We start from the raw sequence: 15,953 nt of genomic DNA, 5'->3' as shown, positions 1-15,953 counted from the left end.
TGACTATCTCACTCTGTGCAATGCTTATGTTCTAGAAAAGTAACAGGATTTTATAAACTAATTCCCGCTCTGTGAAACCCTGGGTTGTTTCATATGTCTTTTAAAGTCCTATGCATTGGCATGTTTCTTCTGCGGTGCCTTATCCATCCTTATAAAGTTTGAAGGCTTTAGAGGCAAAACAGAATTTGGCCCCAAACATTTGAGCATCTTGAGTAAAATGCAAAGACCTCCCAGGAAGTTCTGATAAAAACTTTGGTACTTATTAGAAAAAAATTTTTAGATAGTCTCTCTTTTATTTACATTCACTTGTTCTTGTTCACTTATTTACATTCAAGCAGTAAATGTGCATTGAGCGAATTCCATATGCACTTAACTGATCTGAGTATACTGTGAGACAAAGAAACTCCTTAGCATGCTTATGCCCTTTGGAGATGTCATAGGGTATAATTAGTAATGTAGGAAGGAGAGATCGCTAGAGGCTGTATCATTCCGAAGGCAAGAGTCACAGAACAGAAAGCTTTGAAAATATGAGTAGGGAAGAGGAAGGGATAAAATTCAGTGAAAGACAGAGTGTTATTGTGTCACCTGGCATGCTGCACTAGAATTTGATTAGCCACGTAAACCATCCTGACCATCACCTCAGAGACAGATCTCCCTTTTCTCTCTGCTGAGTGTTGTTATTAAGGCAGTGGATTTTCCCCCCTCCTCTCTTCCATCACATTGTAACTGAACAAGAATGACCTAAGTCTTCATAGTTAATAACTGGTGATCCAGTTGTCAACTCTTGATTGGAAAACAGACACAGCCATGTTTTTACCTCACAATTCATTTTTCTGCAAAGAAAGTTCTAGTACAGAATAGTTTGTATGCCTTGTAATTCCAATGTGAAAGTGACTTGCTTTTACATCCATCATTTAGTGAACATGATTGAATTCATATACATCCTTACGCATATAAATAAGAAGATATTACCAGGGAGAACTTTGAGTATTGAGAATATGTCAATGAACTAAACATTACCTACATTTTCACAGACACTACTTACATATTCCTGGACTTTATATCCAGTGTCTGTTATGTTTAAGGACAAATATAAAATAGGAAACATAAGTGATATATCAGATGATGACAAGTGGCACAAAGAAATGAACAATGTACAGTCATTGCCTCAGGCACTGGGAGTGATTGCCTCCCCTTCACCATGTCCCTTTACTGCTATAAACCATTGCCCAAGACCTCTCTGAGTCTTCATTCTGCCCATTCCATTCCTGTTGAGGTCACTGGCAACTTCTTCCATTGCAAGCCCAACAGACAACCTTCGGTTTCACTTTTTATACAATCGGCAATTCTTTCTTCTTTGTAACACTTCATCCTTTACACTCAGGCTTGCCAGTTGGGAAGTTTTGGGAGGTGGCTTTACTTCTTTGCCAGATTACATCACTAGTCATTGGAGATCTACACCAGACATCCTTGAGCCCCTGTTGTGCCCAGGGTGAACTTCTGCATACTACTGTCGCACTGTGTCTTTCTCCTGGACCTCCTACCTAGCAAACTGCACCTGCTGCATGTTTTCAACTTCCTCACAGTTCGGGAGTACCTTGAGTTATTTTCTTATTCTATGTCTGTTTGCTTTTTTCACCTTAATGTAGTAATAGATGGTGTTTGACTTTAAAGCTTTCAGTTAACTTTCCTTTCTTTTAGGCATGAGAGTCTGCATTCCTACTCAAAAACTGTACTTGAATGCCCAATTAGCATCTACACTGAGTGGCTGAGAAAGAATTTGTGTTCTCATGTTCTGTAGACCACCTCTTATTAGTAAATACCACAGCTGCTCACTCAACTGAAGTGAAAGTCACCTAGAAACCTTAATGGTGCCTCTCCTTTTCTAATTCTATCAGCAACTTCTTTTTTTTTCTCCATCTTTATTAACTTGGGTATTTCTTATTTACATTTCAGTTGTTATTCCATTTCCCGGTTTCCGAGCCAACATCCCCCTAATCCCTTCCCCTCCCCTTTTCTACGGGTGTTCCCCTCCCCATCCTTCCCCCATTACCGCCCTCCCCCTAACAATCACGTTCACTGGGGGTCCAGCCTTGGCAGGACCAAGGGCTTCCCCTTCCACTGGTGTGCTTACTAGGCTATTCATTGCTACCTATGAGGTCAGAGTCCAGGGTCAGTCCATGTATAGTCTTTGGGTAGTGGCTTAGTCCCTGGAAGCTCTGGTTGCTTGGCATTGTTGTTCATATGGGGTCTGAAGCCCCTTCAAGCTCTTCCAGTTTTTTCTCTGATTCCTTCAACGGGATCCTGTTCTCAGTTCCGTGGTTTGCTTATCAGCAACTTCTTGATAATCCTTCTGACTCCACCTCTTCTTATTGGCAGCTCTGACAATGAGGCTCTGGTTCCTCATCTGATTTCATCCTATCCTTGGAATTTACAGTGATGCAGCAGTCGCTCAGAGAGACTTTCACACCCATCTAATCTGGAAACTTTTCTGCTTTCCTCTCCATTATCTATCTGTTAATCTGTTTTGTGTGTTTTACTTGCAATTCCCCTAAATTCCTTAAGCCTCAGTATTTTGCTGATGCCTGAAGTACTAAGTTTGTCCATCTGTAGAATTGCATATCTGAATGTATGATGGACAAGTGCATGCTTGAGCCAGGCTGTGCAGTCAGCATTATTTTAGCTTGATTAATTTGAGCTACAGATTTTATTTGCCACATGGAGCACAGCCTTTTAGCATTCTGGATGGAATGTATTTTAGGTAGTGCAGCTAAATTAATAAAGTTTCTGAGAAACTAACCTTTAGCTTTCATTAACTGACTCATACTAAATGTATGGGAGGGAAAGGATCTCTTTAAAGCTGAAATGGTAGGCCGTGAAGAAAGGGTTTCCGTTCTCTGTCAGGCCATTATGCTTGTTCATGTCACACAATTTCATCAAGCCTGGACTTTTCTCCTTACTTTCCTGTTCGTTATACTGAAATTTCTAAGTATTATCTGGTCAATTCTGTATACCAACAAAAGAAAAAGCTCTCTCTCTTTCTCTCTCTCTCTCTCTCTCTCTCTCTCTCTCTCTCTCTCCTTCTCTCTATCTCTCTCTCTCGCTCGCTCTCTATCTCTCTCTCTCTCGCGCTCTCTCTCTCTCTCATGTGCGTGTGTGTCTGTGAGTGAGTGTGTGTGTGTGTGTGTGTGTGTGTGTGTAGCTGTCTGTCTATCTCTCCTTTCAAAATAAATTGATGGGGCTAGAGGGATGACTCATTAGTAAAAGCACTGGCCTATCTTCTAGAGGACCACTAGATTTCCAGCATTCACATCGAAGAAAACAGCCATCTATAACTCCCTACATAGTTAATCTGCCAAATACTTACCTCTCCGAGTGTTTCTTCATGTAATGCAGGCACACATGCAGGCAAAAACACCGATACAGATAAAATCGAAGTGAAAAAAAATACATAAACTAATTATTCTCCCCAAACTAACAACAGAATACAATATGACCTTAAGGTTGGGATATGACTTTGAAGGACACAAAAAGTTATTTAATGAAGAGATACAAAGTGAAGAGTTACATTTTGTAAATTATCATTTCTTTAAAATATGGCAATGAAAGACTAAAATGATGATACACGTGTAGTTTAAAAATCACCCTGTTGAAGAGTATTTGACTCTCAGGTAACAGTATTATAGCACGAATTTCCTTTCTCTTTAATAATGTGAACGCTTCTTCCCTGATGACATCTGTTCTGAATCAGTCTATTTTCCCATTGCTTTTAAAATCAGGTCAAGGTTAATCTCCAATGCTATGTTTGCTTTCTAGGCATTAGTCATGAAGCAGCTGATGAAAAGGTGATTTTCGGAATTGAATTTAATTCAACCTTTTTGGAATGTATACCTAAATCCCAACAAGCCTCTGTTGAGTGGTACATCCAGCGGTCAGGAGATGAGCATCGAGAAGAGGTAAGCGATCACCAGCAAGGACACTGCTGTCAAACTGAAGTCAAGCTATTTGCTCTGAAAGCCACACAGTTCTGAGTGCCATAGAGCACTCTTGCCACTTGCTGATAAAAGGAAATGTTGGAATGTCTGCTCACTAACCACAGAGGCTACGATTGTTTGGGGAATAGAAAGAGGCCAATTTATCGCAAGTGTAGCATTGATGCACACGTTTAAAATAAATTCCCTTGAGTTTTCTTCCAAACTTTTTGTTTCTTAAAACATTTCAAGACAATTTCTGACTGAAGATGGGAACATGATATTTTCATAACCATGGTAACATCTCTAAATGATAGCTAATATTGAGTTTAGTTTAGTTCACAAAATGAAAGATCTATTTCTATTATATTGTATCATAAGAGCAATTAGAAAAGTATTTGGAGATATACAGATTTTCGTTTTATATATTTATATATTGAATCTCAAGTCAGTGGAGAAAAAGTAATGTTTATTCATTTTTCCTACTAATTTTTAACATAAATTTGGGATTAAAGTGTTTTGAACATTTCCTGACAGAGATAAGTCAATCTATGGAGAAAAAAAAACTATGCTTCTGCTGGAGACGTTCCTCTAGCTGAACGTACCTGTTACATTCTCTTTATTCTGAAATATCTATGCATTATTTTAATGTACCTCACAGCACTATATCACATATCATGATGGTACCATGCTCCATGAAATTCAATGGGGCAGAAACAATGTATTTATTGAATTTTACCGAAAAGTCTGTTCCCTGCAATGTTTCAACTGGTATTTTCATCTGTCTTTGCAAATGGGCAGTTTTCCATTGTCCCGGACCCACAGAGCTGCTTCCGGAGTTGAGGAACAGAGCAGTATTTCTGCTGTATTTGAAGCATGCTACCCTGCAGGATGCCTCCTGCTCCTCTCATAAGGCCGCTGCTTGTAATATTTCCTTTCCTCATAAAAAGCCCCAGGGACGTCCCATGGTCTCCTGGGCTACAGATGTTGTCACCAGGTTATTCTGCGCTAGGAGGAGCTTGTTTCCTCACTGAGCCACTTCGCCGTTGGGTGCTGTTGGAGGAGGTCATGAGTCACTTATCTGCTGACTTTCTTAAAAGACTAGTCTTGAAACTGATGGTGATTATGGTGTAGCCAGCAAGTTAATCGGCAGTCCCTGAGCTTCTGTTGAACTTTGGGGCTAGCTTTAATGAAGAAAAGGAGCAATCCCTCATGCTGTTTGCCACACTGTTTTTTCTTGGTGGAGATTAATGTTTTTCAAACATCTTCCGGTCTCTGCATTTTCCATCTATAGATCTCCGTTTTCCTTTTGTTCTTTCTTTGTTATGAAAGCAAATAAATGGTTTTAACCTTGCAACAACACACAAAGAGCCAAAAGACCACTTAGTGCAGATAAGCATGAGTGATATTTTGGGTTTATTCAGTTCCAGTACTCATCATTGCCCCGGGAGCCTTTCCCGGCTTCCTCCTGTTACTAGTAAACACTATCCTTTTATCTCTCTTTTGTCCATATGTAATCCGCAGTCAAAAAGAGAAGCTCTTTGAATAGCTCTTGTTTTCTGATAATAAAAAGGATCCCTTTATATTTGCTTTCCTATTAAGTCAGGACAAAGTCCTGAAAGAAAAGAAGTAAGTTGAAGATATTAGTCACTATACTGTTTCTTCATCAAGATCACCAGGGAGGACACACCCCTTACAGAAACAGCTACAGAAGGTTTGAGAAACCATTAGCCATTAAACAAACAAACAAACAAAAAACAAATACATTGTGTTCAATAATGAGCAAATGTCCTCATGTTTCTTAGCTGTAGATTTTCCTTAATTTTCTGTGAAGTACCTTAGGTGTGCATAGTTTAGGTAGTTGCTAGCAGACTCACTTAAAACACTTTCCTCAAGCCATTCATACATTACAGAAATCAATAATTTAATATTAAAATATTATAAGTAACTATTAATTATATATCATTTGTGTTCAACAATTTTAATTTTTCTACAAATGTTATATCTTATAAAAAACTACTTATTTATAAGTGTATAGTTTTTTTAAAAAAGAAACTATTCTGCTGAGAAATTTCTTCCCCAATAAGCTATTAATAAAGTTTTTCTAAGGTATTTTATACTTACACATTATATTTATGTGTTTTTATTTATTCAAAGGTAAAAAGTTATTCTAACAGTTATTTGTGTATAAATTTCATTTCTTAGAGGAATGAGCCAGTTACTTTATCACTGTATTTCCTTTTGCTTTTTGCCTAAAAATGATTAACTATTGATTTTCTGATATATTAATAAATGTTTCATTATGTAGTACTATGTAAGCCTAATTGGAAAAAACCTAAAAATATGTATACAGAATTTTCCTTATAGTATTATTTTCTTCTTCCCACATTAAATTAGAAAGGTATTCAGGGTTTTACTTTAAATATAATCATATTTCTTACAACAGGTTTACAGACTTTCCTATTATTTTATGCTGAGAGTGTTTTTCTTATTTAATACCAATTTCTCTCTAGTCATATTTTCTGTTGTCTGAAAGAAAGGGGTATTTTTGAAGTTATAGTTTCTAAGACGTGAAGAATCTTTTTCGGCTTTCCAGCTGCTCTTTCTAGAGAATAAAGCGCCCCTCCACTTAACCTGCTAACTCTATCTAAATGACTGTCACCATTCTTTGTTCTTCCCACTTAAAATGAATTGCCTTTCACTGAGGAGTTCCATTTAACAGTGCTGAGTATGTAATTCTTGCTCACATCAGCAAGGGGATAAGTGACCCAGTTGAAGAATGGCCAGTATTCTTAAATTTGGGGAAGGTTTTGCTTATCATTCTCCGGTGGAGAAAATTCCATGAATTTGAATCTCGGTGACCAGAAGTCATCTCTTTGAGAGGAGCTAGACTTTGTACGCTGTCTGTGCTACCATTTCACAGTGGGCTATGCAGTTGCCTGGTGATGTGTCTTATCCCAGGACCAAAGGAAAGCATTATAGAGAGGTAATGGACCTTAAGTGAATGTTAACCAATTACTTACTTTCTGGGTCGCAGATTTTTATCTATAAATTGTGAGAATCTTCCAAATATGGGGGTTCAAAATGTGTTTTATTAAAGAGTCAACTGCGCTGAAGCTATACTTTTGAAATTTTGGAAAAGCACAAAAATTGATCGAACAATTTAATAGACCTCTGGTAAACTCATGTAGCTTAAAAATCTTCTAGAACACAGTTTGTAGCTGTTGATCAAAAATTAAACAACAGATAGAGTATTCCATAGAAGTAGGGAAAGATGAAGACTCGTTACCTAGATCTGAAATGTCAGGTGTTTATGAATACCCTTAGGGACTGTGCTAACATAAAAAGAAGGTAATGAAACGAGGTCTTGGGACAAAGTTTCATAAACAGGATACAGAAACAGAAGGACAAAGCCACGCTGGGGTGGTGCCTAGTGAGCATGAAGCTGGAGTCATAATTTCCTTCCTGTTGAAAGATTAAAGAAAACAAGAGAAAGCACGCAGCTAGAACTGTGATCGTGTCTAAAAGCCAGGCTGAATGTAGCCACAGCAACAGGAAGATACAGAACCAGGGAGATCTGTAAGGTATACAGACAGACCAGAACTGCAGTGTCATGCTGACGGCTGCAGGCCATTTTCAGTAAAGAGACTGAAGAAATTAAACCTTTCATACATCACAGCCCCAAGCCTCCTGGCAAGTATAATGTTGCGAACACTCCGAATTTTAACTTCCATATCTACCGTGGGCTATGCAGAAACTGATGAGCGGGAGAATGTTCAGAAAGATAAATAAATCATAAAAGGAAGTAGTCAGAGACTAGCATCCAGGTTTATAGAGCCAGCATTTTGAGATCCAAGATATATATATACATATATATATATATGTATATATATATATATGTAATTTCTATGTTAAGTATGAGAATGATATTTTTGTTCAATGGTCTCCCTTTAGAAGTCTACCAATACATATCTACTTTTATCAGGCAGGAAGCTCTTATGGTAGTGGTTCTCAACCTGGGTCATGATTCCTTGGTGGTGGGGGTGGGGTAGGTCCCGTTTCACAGGAATCATATATTGGATGTCCTGTATATTAGATATTTGCATTATGGTTCATAACAGCAGTGAAATTACAGTTAGGAGCAATGACAATAATTTTATGGTTGGGGGTTACCACAACAAGAAGAACACTATTAAAGGGGCACAGCATCAGGAAGGTTGAGAATCGCTGTCCTGTGGTTGGAGAATGTAAATTAATTTGGGGTTAGTTTGTATCACAAAGGTGCTTTAAGATGTCATGACTTTTAGGTTCAACCCACTGGGAAAAGAAAACCCAAATAGTGGAAGAAAGGGACACAGACAAGCAAACAAGCAAAAGCCTGATGTTGTAGACTCTAGGCAATGCAAAGCAGGTCTGGAGACCATTCAGCCTCATTAACTGAGGATCTGAGCTGTGACCTGCCTTTGGCCTCAAAAGGTTCCCCACCAGCTGCACTTCTCTGGCACAGAGGGTGGTTTGCCATATACTTGGTTAGTTAACTGGGCTGCTAGCCAAAGATGTTTCTTTCCCTTTTCTCATATTTCCAGAATAAGAGAGGTTTTTTCCCTCTACATTCTTTTCACATAAGAATGTGGAGTACAGTCTACCCACTGTGAATAAATTTAATTTAGCTGTCTTTATGCCTCCTCCATTTCCATCAACTAGAAGTCTACAATTCAGGGACAGATGTGTAAGCTGGGAACTCTTCCAGATTTCTTTGTTGTTGCTGCTGTTGTTGTTGTTGTCGTGGTAGTGGTGGTGGTGGTGGTGGTGGTGGTGGTGGTGGTGGTGGTGGTGGTGGTGATGGTGATGATGGTGGTGGTGGTTTTTCTACTTCATTCCTAACCATTAAACATTTAAACACAGGCTTTGTGTTGATAAACATGCCCCAGATACATTGAAGATAGCTCATTATTTTTAAGCCAGGCAAGCTTAACATTTGGATTGTCCCTCAATGCCACACCATCGGAAGTGTGAGCGCCACACTTCAGGGGACGTTCTTTTTATTCATTGTGCTTTCTTACACTTGAAATCACTTTACCATGTTAGGCCAAGTACCCGAAGCTATGGTAAAAGTTTCCAAAAACACTGCAGTCCATTATGGGTACAACTTGATGTTAATAGGGAAATTAGCTTTAAACAGTTTTAGCCGTTTAGCTCAGTTCCAGCTGTGAGGTGCAAATCTGTGTCCATATTTTTTTCCTATTCCCTATTCACAAGTCATAGTTTCTCCTTCACATAGACTATGCAGATAATTTATTTGACGATGTGTAGAAAGCAGAGCCAATAGCATTGTTCTCTGTTTCACAGGTAGTATACACTTGGAGCTCTTCACTGCAACAGTGACTATTCTTACAATCTCCCTTAAACCTGGGATGTTAGGCCATTGATCTCCATCTGCAATACATGTAAAGGTCACTTGATAGCTTCACTTTCCTTATTGTTTCTCACAGTGTATCACTCTTATCTCTATACTTCAGAGAAAAACTAAATATATCCCAAAGTTTCATTTGACTCATTAAAATTCAATGTAGAGAAATATGTAATGTCTAGAGGGCTACTATTTTCTTTTCTTTCTTTTTTCTTCCTTTCTCTTTTTCTTTTTAAACCGTCTTCGACTTTGGCTGACAATCTTATATTTGATGACAGAAAGATGAAGAGTGTATCTTTTAGGTTCATCTAAGTAAAACTATGCGGTCTGTTTTCATTTGCTTGTGGGTCTCTGTTTTTAATTTATTACCTACATTTTTTTCAACCTGCAGTTGAAACCCGATGAAAGGATCATCAAAACGGACTATGGGCTACTGATTCGAAGCCTGCAGAAGAAGGACTCTGGGATTTATTACTGCAAAGCACAGGAGCACACTTTCATCCACACCATAGTGAAGCTGACTTTGAATGTCATTGAGAATGAACAGATGGAAAATAACCAGAGGGCAGAATACCAGGAGGGGCAGGTCAAGGATCTGTTGGCTGAGTCACGGTTGAGATACAAAGACTACATCCAAATCCTTAGCAGCCCAAACTTCAGCCTGGACCAGTACTGTGAGCAGATGTGGTACAGGGAGAAGCGGAGACAGCGCAACAAGGGCAGCGCAAAGTGGAAGCACATGCAGGAAATGAAGAAGAAACGGAATCGACGGCATCACAGAGACCTGGATGAGCTTCAGAGATCAGTGGCTACATAGCTTTCTATTTAATTTAAAGAGAGAATTATTTACCTGCCTGCAGAAGTAATGTTTTTTGTTCTGTACATCCCTTAAACTAACTCGTACATGCTTTCCCATGGAGTCTCACTAAGGCACAGAACGCTATGCTGAATAAAGACGGTATAGGACAAAACTGAACTATCTTTCTGAGAGCAAAACCTATATCAGCAAAGTCAAGAACTGTCCTAAAAATAGGGGCATCACGTTTGTAAATGTTTTACAGTCTGAACTCCATGTCACGTAAATAAGCAAGCTAAGTGAACACCGGGTCCACTGAGGAAGGTCCTTTATTCCCAAGCATGTCCATTGAGCGTAGACTTTCCCATGCTGGTGGCTGTGTGCTTAGAAGCAGCTTAATCATCCCAGTCTAGAACAGGTGATCTTGTAGGGACTGGAGAAAAGGCACACATTAGAACAGCTTATGTTAGCAATAGGAACTTTCTCAAGGAGCCATCAGCCTACACTTGGAGCCAGGCATGGGAATTTAGGAAGGTGGGTTCTGTCTTTCTGGCAACAGGCTACATCTAGTGTACTGCAGTAGTACTTTGTGAGAGGGTATTAAGGATCCTAACCAGGTTCGTTTTGATTGGTCAAGAGAAGCAGCGTCACAGTCGGAACCTGATACTCAACGATGAGCTCTAGAATGCATACTCTAGTAACTTAGTACACGATTCCTGTGCACTTTGGGAGACATGGTAAAATATCTTAATATAATAATAAGGGTGACATGGTGTACACTGTATCCTAATCTGTAGATGGGAATTGTTAGGAGACAGACAGAAGGATAACTGTAAATTCTGGCTCTGAGAAAAACTTATATTGCCATAAAAAAAGGAGAAAGCCAAAAAGTAGATAGAATGTGATGGAATTCTTTCCACTGGAGTATAAATATCTGCCAACTTGTAATGTGTCAGTTAAAAATAATTTAGATTATAGCACATTGTTAGCAAAAGCTCAAGTGAAAGTAAAATTTGTAAAAAAAAATATGGGATGGCAATATTTTATTTATAACCAATGTATTTCTCTGTTCTCTTTTTTTCTAAGTATTTATCATTCTGTATATTGTTTGCATTTATATCCTTTATTGATTATATTTGAGGAAATAGGAGAAAGCAATGCGTAATACATAGAGATAATTGGATAGATGACCAAGGTGGGGAGTGGGGTTATATATTTGTTAACTGGATGGATAAAAGCAAAATTTTGATGACGACGAGAAGGGTTAAATTAACTCTTCGACATCTCTTTACAAAAACTTTCAAGCAGCACTGTTTTTAGCAGTCACAAGTCACAAGTAAGTCTTCCACATGTAAAGAAAAAAGTTCACAGCATTAGCATAAATACCATTTTTATTCTGCTAGCATGTGTTAAATTCAACTTTCCCTCTGAACTGTGTTTTCCTGCCAGTCTCCTGTAGAAATCACCTTTCTTTCCTTCCTTTAGCACAAAGCCCTTAGCCTTCCTCTGTTTTGCCTTTTCACGCCCTTTATAGTGTGAAATGAACAATTAGTCACTTCCTCGCAAAGAATGCAGCTTTTTAGTAAACCAACAGACCTTGCTTGTTTCTCATGCATTCTACATGTTTTGAAAGATTCTGTGAGAAGCCTGTGTGATTAAAGGCCAGTGTTACAGAGTCAAACAATCTCTCTGTTCAAAGTAGCATCAGTATTTTACATTCATTTAATTTGCATTGGTTATCTATCTCAAGGGCATAACATTGATCTGCAAAGGTCTAGTATAATGATGAATATTTGTAGATGCTTCACTGTAAGAAAAAGAAAAATTGAAGGAACGATTTTAATATGTAAACCAGAATGAATTGCATCTCCAGAAGAAATGCATACAAATTTTTTGTCATGGTTAGAATACTAATCATATATCACACAGGGTTTACTGGCTTACTGAGTGCTACAAACTCATAGCAAACTCAAGTCAATGAGGGCGTGCTTCATTTAAAAAATATTTTCAGATAGTTGTGTATCAAAGAGTAATATTCAAATATTAAAAGTATTAAAAATTGCACAACATTCTATTATTTGTGCTGACTTCTGAAAATTAATTTTATATAGATAATAATGTCCAAACTATTTTTTATTTACTTATATAATTAGGAATGTAATTTTTGTCAACATTCTGTAAATCTGATTTACATCCTAGGTTTAAAATTTTGACTGGTTCAGACATAAAACTATTAATGATTAAATATATTATAAAAACCTTTAGGAAAATAAGACTACATAATAAAGTAGGGCTAAGGTTTACGAGTATTTTCAAATGCAGGCTATAGCAGAACAACACTCATTCTTCCTTGTTCAAAAGACTTAGAAGAGTGTGAGAAAGATCAACTGACAAATGCAATGTGTACTTCCCTACCATTGAGAATGAACAAACTCTGTATTGAAATAATGAAAAAAAAGAATATTTCCATAAGTTTCAAATATTAATGGCACCAGATTGCCCCAGAAGTGACTCTGAACTATCTAGTTATTCATTCTTTAATATATTTTCCTGTCTTCAGTTCATCTTTAGCTCCTTGAGTATTTTTGCTGCGTTTTTTTTGAGTCCTTTGTGCTGCTAATTAGAAGTATGCCTGAATGAGTTAATTTACATTTAATTTATTGGGAATTTTAAGAGTTTGTTTAGAAATGGATAATCTAATTAATCGATTTATGTAAATTCTTCTGTTTTTCTTTCCCAAAAGAGCTCAAAACCATATATTCACATGATGAAGTAAACATTTCAGAGAAAAGTCAAATTACTTAACAAAATGCAAAATAGTCACGGAAAGAAATGAGCACATTTCAGAAGTCATAGCAGCTTTCCAAGTATCATTCACAATTCCAGGATCTTTTGTTTAAAGTCAGACTTGCTTACAACATGCCTCCATTTTTATGATCATACGTTTGGACTTTTCCTTTGTCCTAGTCTTTTATTCTTTGTGTATCTTATCACATGCTATTCCTACTGAACTGGTGGTCTTATCTAGAGGCTAATAAGAGTGACTGCTTGTTGGACTAACATAACCAAGAGTAAGTTTCCAGGACAACTTGTGTTATTTCATTCACATGAAAAAATAAAGTTAAACAAGACCATTCAGTAAACAATGATTTTTCTTAAGGATCTATCTAAGATGCATCACACATTTTACTGAGATAGATCAAAGTGAACTTGGGAATCCCCTCTCTTCAGAATACTACCTTGTGGCAGTCAGTGTGTTTCAACTGACCAGCCATTTTGAGGGATGTGTAATTTTTTTTTAAAATAGAATATATACTTTCTCATAACATATGATCACAATATTGCAATTTACTGTATGTGAGGTTCAAAACACATAAGACTTAAAATTTCCAGGTTTGGCAAATTGAGAATCCATGTAGAGAAGAATGCTCAGGCTTTGTAACTCTTGCTTAAATATTTTGTAATGTAAGATATTTATGAAAATTTGAAACATACCCTTTTTTTGGGAAAGAAAAATAAGATCTGTCAGAAGCCACAGTTGATCTTCACTTCTAGAATCATCAGTGGTGCTTATTAATGATTTGAATAATTTTACTTTTAAAAAACTGTAGTCTCATAGAATGTCGTAATAAAAAACTGTTAAATGTATATTTTGTTTGTATTGTAATAAAAAACAAGCATCAGTGTTCTACTATATAAACTGTGTTGGTATGTGTAAACGTTTTCTTTTTTATAACTCCAAATATGGCAAGCAGATTTTATATAGCAAATTGAACTAAATAAAATAAGATATTCTGAAAGCTTTTAATAGATTTTTTTTACTGTAAATATTTAATAATCTTATTCATGAAACAACAAAAAGCAGCTCTCCTATTTGATACAATTACATAAGATTTATTGGGATATAATTTAGATTTTTCTCCCCAAGAGGCATAAAATTATCAGAAATAAATGTTATCTCATAAGTCAAATTTTACAATATTCATGTATTCATTAATGAGGATATATGATTTATTAAAGAATTTACTGTGAAGTTTTAATACAGTTTCTTGGGTTGCTCTTCCAACTTGGCAACTCAGAAATTACATTTTTAACGAGAGGATAGCACAATATTCCCACAATAGTGTAGAGATAACCTGTGAGAAATTATAAATTTTTGAGATGATCGTGAAAAATGACAAAAATGAGTTAATAGTAACAAATAACTTGTTTACTTGGTTTAGTCTATATAAGACAAACTGTGGTAAACTAAGTAGCTTGATGGCATAAGTTATTTTGGTTTTTTTTTTCTCTCGGAGATCTGGGGGTAGGAAATCTATGACACTCAAGGTACTGCAAGTAATATACATCTTCATGTGAAGAATGGCGTATATTTTCAAGAATATATATTACAGGAACAAGGAGAAAACAATGTAGATGCTCATGTAAAGCAGAATGCATGAGTAGACCTTCATGACATTCAAGTTTTTGAGGCAGGCCAGGGCCATTTTCTTTGCTGTTGTATTCTTATGTGTTGGAAAAGGCAAGGAATGAGTTGGGGTGGGAAAAATAAAGCATTTGCTATGCAACAGAACTGTCAGGTCCTAAATCAGGCAGAAACATTGCTATAAAAAAGGTATAAGGTTAATAGTTGAGAAAAACCAGTGGTCTTTTTTTGGAAACATGATAAAAGTGCAATAGTAAGTTATAGAAAGGAGATATCAGACAATCTGCTGCTTATATTATATGTTATTCACTGAGAAAACCTTACTTAGGAGGCATGGATGACACTTAAGGTACCACAAGTACTATACATCTTTGTATGAAGGCTGGCGTCTGATGTGGATGTCTCCCTAGAGGTTCTGTTAGAGCCTTGCTGATACAGATGAGGATGCTTGCAACTAACCACCAGACTGAGCAGAGGGACCCCAATGGAGGAGTTAGAGAAAGGACAGAAGGAGCTGAACTGGTTTGCAACTCCGTAGGGAGAACAACAATGTCAACCACCCAGACACCCCAGAGCTCCCAGGGACCAAAGAGTACACAGGGAGGAACCCATGGCTCTGGCTGCACATGTAGCAGAGCATGGCATTGTCTGGCATCAATAGGAAGAGAAACCCTTGGCCCTGTGAAGGCTCATTTCCCCAGTGTAGAGGAATGCCAGGGTGATGAGGTGGGAGTGGGTGGGTGAGAGGGGGAGCATCCTCGTAGAAGCAAAAGGAGGGGAAATGGGAGAGGGGGGACCAGGAAAGTGGGTAACATTTGAAATGTAAATACATAAAACAACTAATGAAAATATGAACAAAAAATAGGTATTCTGATCATCGATACAGAATCTTATATAGATGTACAAGTATATATTCATTTTAACACACATCTTGGAGAAGGAAGGGGTAGTATTCATGGAGGAATAATGCACTTAATCCAAGAATCAAACTTTGAGGTACTTCTCCATCTGGCGTATGGCACATGTTTTCAAGAATGTATGTTGTAGTCACAAGGAGGGAGAAAACAATCTAGATGCTTATGTAAAGCAGGATGCATGAGTTGAGGTCCAGACTTTCTGTGAATACATACATGTAAGTAAGATGTGCTATGTGAATCAGCACAAAGATCTCAGAGATAACTTCAAAGGAAAGAAACTAAAACATTTCAGAAATGCAAACTGAATTTTACAATATCCATCAAGTTTTAAAAAAGCAAATGATACTGCTCATGAATATTTGCATATGAATGTAAATATTTATAAGTAAGTAGTAAACATATAAAAAATTCCCGGTGAAGTTAAGCACTTAAT

At 37.2% G+C, this 15,953-nt stretch overlaps 1 protein-coding gene across 1 annotated transcript in view; it reads left to right on the top strand.

Moving 5' to 3' along the window:
- The window catches only part of Sema3d (semaphorin 3D), a 189,157-nt gene extending 176,916 nt beyond the window's left edge, over positions 1-12,241 (top strand). The window contains exons 17-18 of the mRNA NM_001104633.1: positions 3,817-3,956; positions 9,773-12,241. Coding sequence (NP_001098103.1) covers positions 3,817-3,956; positions 9,773-10,198 — 566 coding nt within the window. The 3' untranslated portion in view covers positions 10,199-12,241. The remainder of the gene's footprint in view (positions 1-3,816; positions 3,957-9,772) is intronic.
- Positions 12,242-15,953: the final 3,712 nt, after the last annotated feature.

This window comes from Rattus norvegicus, chromosome 4 (genome assembly GCF_036323735.1).
Source record: "Rattus norvegicus strain BN/NHsdMcwi chromosome 4, GRCr8, whole genome shotgun sequence".
Classification (NCBI taxonomy): Eukaryota; Metazoa; Chordata; class Mammalia; order Rodentia; family Muridae; genus Rattus; species Rattus norvegicus.
Note: the sequence above shows the minus strand (reverse complement) of the source record. Positions and strands in the feature narration are given on the sequence as shown.